This window comes from Orycteropus afer, unplaced genomic scaffold (genome assembly GCF_000298275.1).
Source record: "Orycteropus afer afer isolate SDZICR_OR568_19922 unplaced genomic scaffold, OryAfe1.0 scaffold00239, whole genome shotgun sequence".
In the NCBI taxonomy this organism is placed as follows: domain Eukaryota; kingdom Metazoa; phylum Chordata; class Mammalia; order Tubulidentata; family Orycteropodidae; genus Orycteropus; species Orycteropus afer.
Window position 1 is genome coordinate 3,129,152 of NW_006921826.1, and position 17,170 is coordinate 3,146,321.

Genomic DNA, 17,170 nt, shown 5'->3' on the forward strand with positions numbered 1-17,170 from the left:
AGAATATTGAATATTTTGTGAATTGACAGAAGATCAAACAAATCAGTCTTAAAAGAAATGCAACCAGAATGCTCCTTAGAAGCATGATAAATCTTCAGTTTTCTTGCTTTGGACATGTCATCAGGATATGCCAATCACTAGGTTATATATAGGAGCACTGGTGGCACAGTGCCTAAGGTATTTGACTGCTAATCAGAAGGCTGGTTGTTCAAATCCACCAGCCACTCCTCAGAAGGAAGACTGAGAAATCTATTTCTGTAGTGATACCACCTCAGAAACCCATGGAGAGGTCACTAGTAGTCGAATTTGACTTGACGGCCATGAGTTTGGTTTTTGGTTATACAGATTGAATAAGTATGATGAAAGAATACCACCCTGACACACACCTTTCCTGATTTTAAACCTGGCAGTATCCTTTTGTGAGCATAATTAATTGTTCTGAAATTCTCATTCTTTGAAATGTTATCCATAATTTGTTGTGAACCAAACAGTGAAATGCCTATGCATAGTCAATAAAACACAGATAAATATCTTTCTGGTATTCTCTGCTTTCAGCCAAGATCCATTGAACATTAGCAATGATATCCCTCATTCTGCATCCTTTTATGAATTCAGCTTGAATTTCTCACAGTTCTCTCTCGATGCCCTTGTGTGTTAATGCACATGTTTTTGAATTATCTTCAGCAAAATTTTACTTGTTTGTGATATTAATAATGTTGTTTAATAATTTCCACGTTCTGTTGGATAACCTGGAATGGGCACAAATATGAATTGCTTCTAGTCACTTGGCCAGGTAGCTGCCTTCCAAATTTCTTGGCACACAGAAGTGAGTGCCTCTAGTGTTGCATCTGTTTGTTGAAGCATCTGTTTTTGTTGTTAGGTTCTGCTGAGTTGTCTGCAACTTATAGTGACCTTGTGTACTACAGAATAAACCACTGCCCAGTCCTGCACCATCCTCACAGTCCTTGCTATGCTTGAGCCCATCATTGCAGCCACTGTGTCAATCCATCTCTTTGAGAGTTCTTCCCCCTCTTCACTGACCCACACCTATACCAAGCATGATGTCCTTCTTCAGAGAAGGGTCTCTTTTGATTTGACCAAAATAGGTGAGGTGAAGTCTGGCCATTCTCACTTCTAAAGAGCATTCCGGCTGCACTCCCTCCAGGACAGATTTGTTTGTTCTTCTGGCAGTCCATGGTATCTTCAGCATTTTTCACCAGCACCATAATTCAAAGGCATCAACTCTTCTTCAATCTTCCTTATTCATTGTCCAGCCTTAACATGCATATGAGGTGAGTAAAAATACCATGGCTTGGGCAGACACACCTTAGTCTTCAAAGTTCTGTTCTGGTTACCTAGTGCCACTCTGACAAGAGTATACTACAAATGTGATGGCCTTCACAAACAGGAATTTATTCTCTTACAGTTCGGAGGCTTTACATCCAAGTTCAAAGTGCCAGGCTCTAGGGGCTGGGTGAAAGTCCCTCAACCTTGGGGTCCAGCTCCTGGCCCACTGGAGCTAGAGATTTTTCTTCACTCAGACAGCTTCTGGCTGCTGAGGCTGAGAAGCCCAAGGATGACAAGTAAAAAAGCACAGTCCTGATGTTAGCAAACCACATGGCAGACCATTAATTTAAGTCCATTGTAAGTCCCAAGGTTGGCAGAGCATGGCAGGCTGCTGAGCTGCGACATGGCTACATGCAGGGTCCAAGTGTGCCATAAGCTAGCTACTATCCCCAAGGCTTCTCCTTGTATATAAGAAGCAGACCACATCCCAAAGGCAGCTACTCAGATGTAGATCCCATCATGGAGCTGATTGCCAGTCTCATCATGGGGAATAACTACCACCAGCTGCCTAGACACTCAACCAGGCCCAACCAAGTTGATGCACAAACATAACCACTACAGTGACATCTTTACTTTATAACATTTTAAAGAGGTCTTTTGTAGCAGTTTACCTAGTGCAATGCAATGTCTGATTTCTTGACTGCTGCTTCAATGGATGTTGGCTGTGGATCCAAGTAAAATGAATTCCCTCACAACTTCAATCTTTTCTCCATTATCATGATGTTACTTATTGATCTATTTGTGAGGATTTTTGTTTTCTTTATGTTGAGGTATAATCTATGCTGAAGGTGGTAGTCTTTGATCTTCATCAGTGAGTGCTTCAAGTCATCCTCATTTTCAGCAAGCTGCCTTCCAAAGTCCTTGGCATAAACAAGTATCTCCAGCACTCCATCCATTTGTTGAAACATCTCAATGGGTATTCTGTCAGTTCCTGGAGCCTTGTTTTCCACCAATTCCTTCAATGCAGCTTGGAGTTCTTCTTTCAGTACCATTGGTTCTTGATCACATGGTACTTCCTGAAATAGTTGGACACCAACCAATTCCTTTTGACACAATGACTATATTCCTTCCATCTTCTTTTGATGCTTCCTGCATCATTTAATATTTTGCCCATAGTATCCTTCAATATTGTAGCTCAAGGCTTGAATTTTTTCTTCAATTCTTTCAGCTTGAGAAATGCTGAGGATGTTCTTCCCTTTTGGTTTTCTAGCTACAGGTCTTGACACACTTCATTATAATACTTTGTTTTGTCTTCTTGAGCCATCTTTTGAAATCTTCTGTTCAGCTCTTTTAGTTCATCATTTCTTCCATTTGCTTTAGCTCCTCTACTTTCAAGAGCAAGTTTCAGAGTCTCTTCTGACATCCATTTTGGTCCTTTCTTCCTTTCCTGTCTTTTTAATGACCATTTGCCTTCTTCATGTCTGATGATTTTGATGTCATCCCACAACTCGTCTGGTCTTTGTTCATTGGTGTTCAATTCCTGGAGCCTTCTTTTTCATTGATGCCTACGGTGTAACTTGGACTTCTTCCTTTAGTACCATTGGTTCTTGATCATATGTACATTACCTCCTGACATGATTAAATGTCAGCCAATTATTTTTGGGCATTGACTGTGCATTCCTTTCTTCTTCTTCTTTACATTTTTTTTTTTTTTTAAGGTTCCATTCCTTTTTCCATTTTTAAATTATGATTTGGGTGGAAGTTTACAGGGCAAATATGTTTTCCATTCAACAATTCATAAACATTTTGTTTTGTGACACTGATTACAATCCCCCAATATAACAGTACTCTTTCTTCTTCCTCCCTGTGTATGCCATTTTCCTTTGTTCTTCTTTCCTATCTTTTTGTACCTTCTGAGCTTTATCTCAGGAGGAATGTTGCCTTTTTGATTTCATATGGATGGCTGTTCTAATGAGTGCATCCCTCCATCTCTGGTATTTTTGTTCACCATATAGGCCTGTCTATTGTTTGGCTGATAGTTGAACAACAGGGGTGAATTCAGTTCCAGAGTTGATGGGTGTCTAAGGACCATAGTCTCAGGGGTTCCACCAGTCTCTATCATACCAGTAAGGTGTTTTATTTTATTTATTTATTTTTTAAAATTATTTTGAGTTTTGTTCCACATTTCTCTTCCCCTCTATCCAGGATCTTCTATCATGATCCCTTTCAGAGTGGTCCACAGTGGTAGCCAGGCACTCTATAGTTCTTCTGATCTCAGGGTTATAGAGGCTGGGGTTCATAAGGCCCATTCTTTCTTTTGACTAATTGCTTCCTTTGCTCCAGACAGGGGGAGACCAATAGTTGCACTTTAGATTTCCTTCTTCTTTTGGTACTTCTAGCATCATTCACTATTTTCCCATAGATTCCATCAGTATTGCAACTCAAGGGTTGAATTTTTTAAATTCAGTTCTTTCAGCATGAGAGATGCCAAGCATGTCCTTTTAGCTTTCTAACTCCAGATCTTCACATATTTCATTATAATTCTTTACTTTGTCTTCTCAAACCACCCTTTGAAATCTTCTGTTCAGCTCTTTTACTTCATCATTTCTTCTATTTGCTTTAGCTATTCTGTGTTCAACATCTATGGACTCGGCATTCTTTGGAGATTAACATGTGTCTCGAAATCAATCTTTCCTCATGTCTAGGAGGTTCTTAGCACAGGGGCTCCAGTCCAAAGGACTAACTTCACTCCAGCTCTTCTTTCTTGGTGATAGGTCCCTCCTTCTCTGCTTACTTATCTTAAGGTGATGCAGGCCACACTTCTGGGAAACTCCCCTTACTTGCATGAGGTATTTGATGTGAGTAAAGATGCTACATTTCACTGTAATTCTTCCTCGTTAACATAACAAACATACCTTATCCTTTTTAACATAACCCAATCCTGCCTCATTAATCACAGGCAGAGATTAAGATTTACATATAGGACAATTAGATCACAAAATGGAGGACAACCACACAATACTGGGAATTATAGCCTCACCACTTGACACATATTTTGGGGAACACAGTCAAATCCATGACATTCTACCTTTTAGTCCCCCAAAATTAATGTCCTTGCCACAGGTAAAACACTGTCACTCCATGATATAATCCCAAGAGTCTTAAATCAACTCTAAGTCCAAATTCCATCCTGAGGCAAAATTCCTCTTCATCTGTGAACCTCTGAAATCTAGAATACAAGTTGTCTACTTCCAAAGTGCAATGGTGGAACAAGCAGAAGGCAGATATTTGGTAGAAATTGGAGAGAAAGAAGGGATAAGGGGCTTCAAACAAGTTAAAAAAAAACAGCAGATCAATTTACGTTAGCTCTCAAGGCTTGAAAACAATCTTCTATTCTCTGAGACCATCTATGCAACGGCCCTGCCCTCCATACTCTGGGGATTAGTCATGCTATCTTGATTCTGGGCAGAAGCCCCTTGGCCTTGGGCTTCAGCTCCATCTTCCAGGGCCACTGGGTTGACAACTCTGCTCCTTCAGTTTTGGGAGGCCCCATATTTCTAGTCCAACTGAGTGGTGACCCCATGCCATGGCCCCAGCAGGGCCTGTTATTCTTCCCCTTGGGCATGACAGCCCTGCACCTTCAGCTTTGGGCAATAGCTCCAGCCCTTTCACCCTGGCACTTGTGAACTGCAGCCCCACACTTCAGAACCAAGTTGGTGAAAATCTGACTCTGAAACCTAGGAGATCATGGCAGCCTAGTAGGCTGTCATTCCACCCTTTGAGATCCCAGAAGTTGGGATCTATCTTTTGAGAGTGAGGCAGCTCTGCTTCCTATGTTCCTTGTCTCCACCTTATGCTTTCTGGCCCTTTGGTCTCTTGGCCCCTTGGCCCCTCAGCCTTCTTGGCCCAGCCTGGGTTCTGCCCTGCTCAGACAAGTGTTATAAAACTGTTTAGCTGTAACAAAAAGTACCAGGAGGTGCCCTACTCCACTAGTAAGCCTTAGTTCAAAGGTGCTCAGCTCTCTTGTTTTGTTGGTTAGCAAGCCTGGCTCTGACGACAAATGCCCAGAAACACCACACTGCATCAGGAAGCCTCCTACCTGAAAACACTCAACTTTCTCATTACATTGGTCAGCTCCTACACTGTCTTGTGTCAGTCTCCTTATTCTGCTGCCACTGTTTCTCTGCTGGTGCTTCTTGCCATCTGTGCCATCTCCAGTGTTACAGGTCTCCTCACTTCCTCTGAACCCTCACCCAAACAGCCTTTGATGTCCATAATTCCACTAATAGTTTCTTGAAAGCAATGTAGACTTTTGCTCTCAGGCAACTTAAAACTCTTCCAGCCTCTTCTCATTACCCAATTCCAAAACTGCTTCAACATTTAGGTATCTGTTAGAGAAGTATCCCACTCTTCTGGTACCAAATTCTGTCTTAGTTGTCTAGTGCTGCTATAAAAGAAATGTCACAAGTGGATAGCTTTAACAAATAAGTTTATTCCCTTACAGTTTAGGAGGATAGAAGTCTGAATTCAGAGTGCTGGCTGTAGGGGGAGGCTTTCTCTGTGTCAGACCTGGAGTAAGGTCCTTGTCTCCTTTCAACACCTGTGGGCCCACCATTCCTTGGAGATCTACATGTGTCTTAGTGTAAATCTCCCCCTGCATCTAGGAGGTTCTCAACACAGGCACCCTGGGTCCCAGCTCTTCTTTCTTGCTGGTAATTAGGTCACTCAAGAGTAGATTTAACACATTGAAAACTAATGACTGAAGACCAGAGGACTTGTGGCATAACATCAGAGACATCAGATATGAAGAAAGCAAAAGGTCATTAAAAAAAACCCAGGAAAGATGTATGCAAGGGAGACAGCTCAGGGATCAGGAGTGCATGAGAAGGAAGGACACAGGAAAGAGGTGGCTATGGGGAGGAAGTAAGAGGAAAGCTGTTGCTTGTGGGAGGTTATAGTCAATGTCATGAGACAAAGTGCATGTGAACTGCTGTATGGAAAATGAATTTGCTCTGTAAACTTTCTCCCAAATCACAGTAAAATTAAAAAAAAAAAAAAAGCAGAAAGGAAAGAAAAGACCAAAATGGATATCTGAAGAGCCTCTGAAACTTGCTCTTTAACGTAGAGCAGCTTTCTATCATTACTACTCAGTGCAGTAGATCAAGTTCTCTTTTAGGTCCTTAACTACACCCCTATTGACATTCACCAAAGCAATCTCAAATGCTCCTTTGTTTGTGGTTGGCATATTTCTAAGAATTTGAACAAGAGCATTATTAGAGATTTGGAGTAGAAAGAAGCTATGCAATTTTAGACTAGCCCTTATTTTAACTTAATAGGGATTCTGATTTTTTATTCTAGAAATTCTCCATAATGATATAGCTGTCTCTATTCTAAAAATACCTTATTAGGGATAATTCCAGTTCAGTTAAATTGCTTATATCTGATGAGAAAAGGAGGGAACATATCAGCTCTATCTATATAAAAGGAGAATTTTTCTTAAAGTCTCCGAAATCACTTATTTTCTACCTTGAAAGAGTATGTTATTTCAAAGGCAGGCTTTATATAGAAAGAATTCAGATTACTTTTAGAAACTCTGTTATGTAGTTCATTGAGATAAAATCCAGGGATATTTATTTAAAGGTTCCCATTCCAAAAGTGGAATGGGAACCTTTAAATAAAACAAAACCAGTAGTCTGTTTATTCAGAATTCTGACTGTGCATGGTATTTTTGATAAGCTGGAAACCTTATCATGAATTATTTATAATTTATAGGGTTCTCATGTAGAGGGGGTTATAGGCTAGGAAACAACAAAGCTGAATCCTGAAAACATGTTAAGTTTATGAATGTTAACTATGTCTTACCTAAAAATTCAATATATCATGCTAAAATTTCAGAATGATGTTGGTATGGAAAAAAGTAAAAAGAGAATATTTATTTTATTTTTACAGGATTCCAAAATCCTTACCAAGCAGTTGGCCACTTTGGGACAGAAGCCTACCATACATACAGCTTCTGAGAGAGAAATTTATTATCCAGCGGAGCCATTGGAGAATGGGTATTTAATTTTTATTTTTTAAATATGAAATTCAGCTTTTAAATTAAATAAAATGAACATCAGAAACTTAAAGTAAAAGAGAGTTTTAAAGCCCTAGTGGAATTTTATGGATCTCTGGAGTGTGTAGTGCCTAAGGCATTTGACTGCTGACCAGATGCCTGGTGGTCAAACCCACCAGCCACTCCTGGGAAGGAAGATTGAATAATCTCCTTCCATAGAGATACTGCTTCAGAAACCCAGGGAGGGGTCGCTATGAGTCACAATCAACTTGTTGGCAGTGAGTTTTTGAGTTTTTAGTGGAATTTTATGAAATATCTTGTAATGTAATTTTCAATTAGCTTCTTTTATGATACAGGAAACAAAATGTGGTTCACAAAAATTGTTACCAAATCAGAAAATGCCAGTCAGAATCCTGGGTTATAGTTTCGTATTTGGTACTAATAGCTAAACCTCATTCTAAGAGTCTCTTATGTATATATATATTTGAATACTGGTTCATAAAAGTGAACTACAGTAATGTGACTGCCATTACAATCACTACTTCCACCAGTATGAACACACACACACACACCAGAAATTCCATTTGAGAAGTATTATCTGTTAATGTTAAAATTAATATATTTTCACCAAGTTTAGATAGCCCCTCATGGTCTATTGAGTACCTCACAGGGCAAGGCACTTATAAATACAAGATAACAGCTCTTGCTGTCAAAGACCTTACAGTTAGTAAAAGAGACAAGTAAGAAATAAACATTATGACACAGGTGAGGCCAGGGTACAGTGAGAATACACAGAATGAACACCAAGCCTGGCTTCCAAAAAAAATCCATACTCACTGCCATCGAATCAATTCTGACTCATAGCAACCCCTTTTGGGTTTCCAAAGCATTAAATCTTTACTGAAGTAGATTCCCCAGTCTTCCTCCTGCAGAGTGGCTGGTGGGTTTGAACTAGCAGCATTTTCGTTAGCAGTCAAATGCCTTAGACACTATACCATTAGAACTCCTTAAGTCTGGCTTGTTGTTGTCGTTGTTATGTGCCATCGAGTCAGACCTGACTCATAGTGAATCCTACTTAGGTTTCTGAGGCAGTATCACTACAGAAGTAGATTGCCCAACCTTTCTTCCAAGGAGTCTGGCTTAGAGGAGAGGAAATCAGGGAGGGAATTGCTAAAGAGATGACATCTGCATTTTGAAAAGAAATAAGTTTGCAGATTGGGAGAGCATTCCAAGCAGCAATGGCAACATGTCAAAGCTCTTGAAACTAAGGCCTTAGAAAGCAGATACATTTCAGGAGATGCAAAGAAATTCAATTACTAGATAGAGAATGAGGTGCATTGAGGGAGATAAAATATTTTAAACACAATTATCTACAACTGAGATTCAAGGTGATTTCTTAAAATTTGGGAGATAAGAAGGTGTAGGAGGAACAAACTAAACTAAAAATATAGTCTCATTTATTTATTTTTGTATTCTTTCACTTTTAAAAAATAATATTTTATTGTATTTACACAGATGAAAGCCTACACACAAAATTAGTTTCTCATTTAACACTTTCTACCCAAATTATTCAGTGATATTGGGTACATTTTTCACAATGGGTCATCATTCTCATTCATTCTGTTCTGGTTCTACCATTTCCAGTACTCTTGTTTCACTGCTCATTTACATTTTCATCTTTGTGTTAGAGTAATTTTTGACAATTCAGTCTCATATAGGTGATTTTTTTAAAGGAGCTCATTACTACAGGTGATATCTTCAGTTTATGAGCCAATCTGTTATTTAGCTAAAAGGTAAACTCAAGGGATAATTTCGGTCTAAAGTTTAAAGTCAGGGCAATAGACTTGGGTAATCCTCTAGTTCCAACTGGTCCAGTGACTCTGGGCTTTTTTAATAATATGAGTTTGGTTCCACATTGTTTTCCCATTCTGTCAATATCTGTCTATTGTGGTGATGATCCGAACAGGTAGTGGTGGTAGCTGGGCACTATCTAGTTATTCTGGCCTCAGGGTTGATGAGGCCATGGTTTGTGTTGACTATTAGTACTGTAGACTTGTCTGATTTATTTTGGACATCAGTATTGAGATATAATTTATATTTTATACAGCTAACCCCTTTAAGGTGTAGAATTCAGTGGTTTTTTTTAGTATATTTACAGAGTTGTGCATCTATCACCAATATCTAATTCCAGAACAGCTTTATCAATCAATCCAAAAAGAGACCCCATTTCCTCTTCCTTCATCACTTGGAACCACTAATTTGTTTTCCATCTCTTTGGATTTATCTGTTCTGAATGTTTCATATAAATGGAACCACACACTATGTGTTCTTTTCTGATTGATCTATTTCACATAACATATGTTTCCAACCACTCACCTGCCAATTTGTCATACTGTGCTGGCTTGCATGATGCTGTGAGGCTGGAGGCTAGGCCACCAGTATTTCAAATACCAGTGGGGTCACCCATGGTGAACAGATTTCAGTGGAGCTTCCAGACTAAGATAGATTCATAAAAAGGAAGGGGCCATCCACTTCTTAAGGAATTGGCCAGTGAAAACCTTATGAATAGCAGTGAATGCAGTCTGCTATATTACTGGAAAACTTTATGAATAGACCTGAAACATTGTCTGATAGTGCTGGAAGATGAGCTCATCAGGTTGGAAATCACTCCAAATACAGCTAGGGAAAAGCTGCCTCTTCAACTTTAACAGCGTGGATGAAGTAAAGCTTTTAGGACCTTCATTTGCTGATGGGGAACAACTAAAAATGAGAAGAAACAGCTGTAAACATCCATTAATAATCAGAATGTAGAATGTACAAAATATGAATGTAGGAAAGTTGGAAGATGTCAATAATGAAAAAGAATGCACAAAGATAGATACATAGGGATTTGTTAGCTGAAATGGACTAATCTTGGCCATTTTGAATCAGACAACCAGAAATGACAATGTGAAGAGGAACGATGTGGCATTCATCATCACAAAAAATGTTTCAAGATCTATCCTGAAATACAATGCTGTTAGTGGATAGGGTAATATCCATATACCTACAAAGAAGGCCACTTAATACTACTATTATTCAAATTTACACACCAATCACCAAAGCCAAAGACAATGAAATTTAAGATTTTTACCAACTTCTGCAGTCTGAAATTGACCAAAAATGCAATAGAGATATGTTGATTATCACTGGTGATTAGAATGCAAAAATTGGAAACAAAGAATCACCTATAGTTGAAAAATACAGCCTTGGTGATAGAAATGATGCTGGAGATCTCATGATAGAATTTTACAAGACCAACAAATTATTCATTGCAAATACCTTTTTTCAACAAAAAAATGGCAGCTATACACATGGACTTCACCAGGTGGAGTACACAGGAATATGATTGACTACATCTGTGGAAAGAGATGATGGAGAGCCTCAGTATCTTCAGCCAAAACAAGGCCAGGAGCTGACTGTGGAACAGACCTTCAACTGCTCATATGCAAGTTTACGCTGAAGCTGAAGACAATTAAAACAAGTCCACAAGAGCCAAAATATGACCTTGATTATATCCCTTCAGAATTTAGAGACCATCTAAAGAATAGATTTGATGCATTGAACACCAATGACCGAAAACCAGAGGAATTGTGGGATATCAAGAACATTATCCATGAAGAAAGCAAAAGGTCATTAAGAAGACAGGAAAGGAAGAAAAGACCTAACTGGATGTCAGAAGAGACTCTGAAACTTGCTCTTGACTGGAGAGTAGCTAAAGCAAATGGAAGAAATGACAAGATAACAGAGCTGAACAGAAGATTCAAAGAGCAGCTCAAAAAGACAAAGTTAATTATTATAATGAGATTTGCAAAGACCTGGAGTTACAAACCCAAGAAGGAAGGACATGGTCAGCAGTTCTCAAGTCGAAAAAACTGGAAAAAAAAAAAATTCAAGCTTTGAGTTACAATGTTGAAGGATAATTTGGCAAAGTATTGAATGATGTAGGAATCATCAGAAGACAATGGAAGGAATACACAGAGTCACTGTACCAAAAAGAGTTGTTGATTTTCATCCATTTCAGGAGGTGGCATATGATCAAGAATCAATGGATGGTATTGAAGGAAGAAGTCAAAGCTGCACTGAAGGAATTGGTGAAAAACAGACTCCAGAAATTGATGGAATACCCATTGAGATGTTCCAAAAAATGGATGGTTCAGCAGACACACTTACTCATCTATGCCAAGACATTTGGAAGACAGCTACCTGGCCAACTGACTAGAAGGAATCCATATTTGTACCCATTCCAAAGAAAGGTATTCTCACAGAATATGGAAATTATTGATCGAAGTCATTAATATCACCTGCAAGTATAATCTTGCTGAAGCTAATTCAAAAATGGTTGCAGCAATATACTGACAGGGAACTTCCAGAAATGCAAGCTGGATTCAGAAGAGGACATGGAATGAGGATTATCATTGCTGATGTCAGATGGATCCTGGATGAAAGCAAAGAATACCAGAAAGATGTTTACTTGTGTTTTATTGACTATGCAAAAGTGTTCAACTGTGTGTATCATAATAAATTATGGGTAACAGTGAGAAGAATGGAAATTCCAGATACTTAATTGTGCCCATGAGGAACCTGTACATAGAACAGGAAGCTGTCGTTCAAACAGAATAAGGGGATACTGCATGTTCAAAATCAGGAAGGGAGTGTGTCAGGGTTGTATCCTTTCACTGTACTTATTCAATCTGTATGGTGAGCAAATAATCCAAGAAGCTCAACTATATGAAGAAGAATGTGGCACCAGGATTTGAGGAAGATTCATTAACAACCTACCATATGCTGACGATACAACCTTGCTTGTTAAAAGTGAAGATGAGTTTAAGCACTTACTGATAAAGTCTGCATTTGGATTACATCTCAACATAATGAAAACAAAAATCCTCAAAACTGGACCAATAAGCAGCATCAAGGTAAATGGAGAAAAGACTGAAGTTGTCAAAGATTTCATATTACTTGGATCTACAATCAACACCAATGGAAGCAGCAGTCAAGAAATTAGACAACTTATCACACAGGGCAAATCTGTAAGAGACTTTTTTAAAGTGCTAAAGAGCAAAGATATCTCTTTGCAAACTAAGGGGTGCCTAACCCAAGCCATGGTACTTTCTTTTTCTTTTTCTTTTTTTTTCCTTTATTGTGATTTGGGTGAAAGTTTACAGAGCAAATTCACTTTCAAGCCTTGGTACTTACAACCATCTCATATGCATGTGAGAGCTGGACAATGAATGAACAATTAATAAGGAAGACCAAAGAAGAGTTGATGTTTTTGAGTTGTGGTGTTGGTGAAGAATATCAAAATTACCATGGACTACGAAAAGACTAACAAATCTGTCCTGGAAGAAGTACAGCCAGAATGGTCCTTGAAAGCAAGAATGGTCAGACTTCACTTCATGTACTTAGCTCATGTTGTCATAAGGGACCATTCCTTGAAGAAGGATATCAAGCTTGGTAAAGTGGAGGGTCAGCGAAAAAGGGAAAGGCTCTCAATCACATGGATTGACATAGTGGCTGCAACAATGGGCTCAGGTATAACAAGGATTGTGAATCTGGAACAGGACTGGGCATTGTTTCCTTCTGCTGTACATAGGGTCACTATGAGTTGGAGGCAACTCAGTGGTGTATACCAACAACAACAACGTTTTCAAGGTTCATTCATGTCACTATATGTTCATTCCTTTTTTGAATATGTGAAAAATATTTATTATCTGTTCTTCAGTTGTTTCCACTTTTTGGCTATTTTTAATACTGCTATGAACATTAATGAACAAGTTGGTTTTTTTAAAAAATAATATTTTATTGTATTTTCAATGGAAGTATCACAGCAAAACAAATTCCCATTCAACAATTTCTACAAGTATTGTTGACACTGGTTACATTTTTCACATTTTATCAGCATTCTCATTATTTCCTTTCTAGTTGTTCTAATCCCATTAACCTAGTCTCACAGCCCTCTGACCTTTTCATCTATGATTCAGAGTATCTATTGACCATTTGGTTTAATATAGATGATTTTTTTTTTAACTTGGAACAGTTTTACTTCTGTTTTCTAAAATATATGTAGTAGGGCACAACTCTTAAGAAAGGTAATAAAATGAGAGGAAAATTTCATCATATCATTTGGGCTTAGGTTATTTTTCATTTTCTAATATGGAATCAGGAGCTCTGGTAGCGTAGTGCCTAAGGCACTTGACTGCTAACCAGAAGGCTAGTGGTTCAAACCCACCAGCCACTCCTCAGAAGGAAGATGGGGCAATCTACTTCCATAGTGATACTGTCTCGGAAACCCAAGGAGGGGTCGCTATGAGTCGGGTCCGACTTGATGGCACATAACAACAACAACAACAACAACAGCAATATGGAATCACATATTATTTGAAGAGAACATGTCCTCTGTTAGAAGGGACCTAGCCCATACCCAAGCACAGTATTATCAGAAGCTGGAGATTTGGCTTTCAGTTTGAGCTCTACCTATGCAGGTATTTATCACTTAACATCCATGACACATTCTGTGAAATAGGATGTTATGTAGTTTGGACATTGTGCAAAAGTCATATTAAAATCTTACATGAGCCTGCTTCTGGTTGTCCTCATCCCCACTGATGCTGCTGCTGCTGTTAGAAGCTGGAGAACAGGCCCAGACAGCAGCAGCAGTGGTGGCGGGTGAAGGCAGAAACAGAGAGGAAGCAAGCAAGAAGGAAGAAGAGTGTGCTCAGCTCCACCCACTGTTCTGCCCACCTGAGCAGCAGGGGCAGCACAGACCCTTCAGTCACTGCCACCAGCCTTCCTGCCAGTAGAACAAAGTTCAAGAGCCCCTACCCAGAGCCATGTCCTTTGCCTCACCTGCCTGTATTCCACCCATGGTCCAGTTCTGCAAAAGTCTAAGTTTGGGGTCTTTAAAACCATTAAAGAAAAAAAAAAAAACTCGCTGCCCTCGAGTTGATTTTACTCATAGTGACCCCTCCTTGGGTTTTTGAGGCAGTGTCTACGGAAGTAGATTGCCCAATCTTTCTTCCGAGGAGTGGCTGATGGGTTTGAACTGCTAGCCTTCTGTTTAGCAGTCAAATGCCTTAGACACTATGCCACTAGAAAACCATTAGGGGGAAATAATAAACAAGATCAGAGCTTTTTTCCCATTAAAAAACAAACAAAACAAAAACCTTATGGCACCATAGATATACGTGCCTTCGGATGTTAAGTGATGCATACCTGTTTATACTGGATTTTACTCCATAAAACATGAGTTTTAATTTATTCTTCAGTAGTAGCTCTACTGGACTATCATGCCCTTCCTAACCTAGTATTGGATTAAATAATCATTTGCTGAGCTTGGAGGAGGCAAAGAACAGGCTACCTTAGCAAATCCACCAGCTTATCAACTTGCCCCAAATTATGAAAATTTTATAACATTGTTTACAAGCGTTTCTTTTTAAAATAAAAGCCAAACAAGAACTTTCCCTCTTAACCCAGTTCCTGTCATCTGCTTGTCCCCCCACTATCCTACATGTCCAACATCAACTATTTCGATAATAAACTCCTCTTCCTCTGTTACCTCAATCCTGCAGTGGGCACCCCTGATACTGGGACTGCACCTCTGCACCCCAGGAACCCAAGAGGGATCAATGGCCCCAACTCCAGAATGTTGTACTCAGCTCCTCTATAAGTGATATTTTTAAAAAAGCACATTACACAAGGGTGAAACTCATTAGTTTATGAGCTAATCTGCTATTTAGCCAAAAGGTGACTTGAAAAGATAGTTTGGGTTCAAGGTTTAAAGTGTATTTCAAGGCAATAATCTCAGGGATTACTCTAGTCTCAAGGGGTACATTAAGTCTATATTTATTGAGAATTTGAAGTTCTATTCCACATTTTTCTCCCTTTACTGTACAAGTTTTTTATAGAGATATATTTTCTTTTCTTGGATATATAGCTAGGAGTGAAATTTCTAGGTCCTATGTATCTCTACTTTAACTCTTTGAGGAACTTCCAGACTATTTTCTAAAGCAGCTGCACCATTTTACATTTCCAACAGCAGTATATGAGGGTTTCAGTTTCTCCAAACTCTTTGCAACATGTGCTATTTTCTTTTTAATTATAGCTATCCTAGTGGATGCTAAGTTCTTTCTCACTGTGATTTTTCACTTGTATTTCTCTGATAGCTAATAGTGTTGAGCATCTTTTCATGTATTTATGGGCTACTTGTATATCTTCTTTGAAGAAATTTCTATTTAGTGATGGCCCAAGATGGAAGCTTAATCACTATGCACCATGCTGTCCCACTATAGCAAAGATGACAATCTGAGAAACCAGAACAGCAAATGGAAGGATGAAAAATAGTTTGAACACTGAAAGGAAATGGAATGAAAACAGTGAATGAGGAAACTTATGGATTGTAAGCTCCTTGCCCACTGGCCCAGTGCAGCACAGCCATCTTAAGATAAAGTGAGCAGTGTTTCTGGGTGAGGAGCATAGGAAGACAATTGAACAGAATCCCCAATAGGAAACAGAGATAATTGTGTAGACAAACCCAGAGCAAAGCAAGGTGAGCAGAACATGAACTGAATCTAAGGAAAGTACAGAAAGGCATACAAGAGCCCTAGAAATCTAAGCAACTATAGAACAAGAAGGAGACAGAAAATAGGAAATACTTAACAGCAATTTTTCTTAATCATTTGGATAGGTGGCAAGTGGAATGGAGGAATCTTGGAGTGGTAGCTAGAGATCCTTTACCTATCTGGTCTCTGGAAACACCTTCCTCCTTATATTTGGTTGGGGCCAGGTCCTGATCTTTGCAGAAGTGCCATGGCATCCATTCCAGAGACTAGAGGAACAAGTCCTCTTCCTCCCCTACTCCCAGTGACTACCAGTGGGCCCCGCCCCCACTCCCCAGTGATCTGTGGCATGTGCTTCTGCACTGTTGGACCTGTGACTGGAGGCGCTCTGCTCATTCTCATGCTATCTACCCACCCAGCAATCTGCAGTGCCCACTTTCTCACCATCAGACCTGTGACCAGAGGTTCCTGCACACTCTTCCCCTTCCTGAACTACCCTTCCTGTCCAGTAATCTATGGAATGCACTCCCACACCATTACACCTATGACCAGAGGCTTCTTCCTTTCCATGACCCCCTGGGCTGCCCCACACACCTGGCAATCCCTGGCATCTGGCATGCATTCCTGTCACCAGACCAGTGACTGGAGGTGTAAGACTTTGTTCCCCTGCTCTCACTGCCCTACTTGCCCAGCAGCCAGCATGCAAGTACCCACACCACCCACCCAGTGGCCCGTGCACCCTCGACCTGACCACTTGGCAACCACCAGTGCACACACATAACACCCAACCCAGCAACCAATGAGAATGCTCCCTGCAGGCACACCCTGGTGACTAACTGGACAGATATAGAACTTCATCAGCAACACTAGTCACATCCTGACAGGTGTTTTCTGCAACACTGGCAAGTGATGAGAGGAAATGCTAGGGCCATTGTTTTGAAATTTTATAAGTGGTGGCTGGGTGCAGTCATTTTGAATGTTCACAAGCAGTGGCCATTTGGATATTTAAAGTGACAGCCTCCTCGTTCAGATTCCAGGGACCTAAGAATAGGCTCTGCTTGCCAAAGACAGCATGGGCATATGGGAGGCAGACAATTGGAAAGGTAACAAGTGGTGAATGCTTAAGTGCTGCCAATTAGTGAATAGAGGAGCACAGTACTCTGCTTACTCAGATAACATCCAAAAAAAAAAAAAAAACCTGGGGCAAATCACATGAACATTCAATCACCAA

The 17,170-nt window shown here is 39.7% G+C and overlaps 1 protein-coding gene across 1 annotated transcript in view; it reads left to right on the top strand.

The window, feature by feature from the left end:
* Positions 1-17,170, top strand: part of CATSPERE (catsper channel auxiliary subunit epsilon) — a 461,049-nt gene that overhangs the window by 140,253 nt on the left and 303,626 nt on the right. The window contains exons 5-6 of the mRNA XM_007949156.1: positions 6,696-6,822; positions 7,237-7,343. Coding sequence (XP_007947347.1) covers positions 6,696-6,822; positions 7,237-7,343 — 234 coding nt within the window. The remainder of the gene's footprint in view (positions 1-6,695; positions 6,823-7,236; positions 7,344-17,170) is intronic.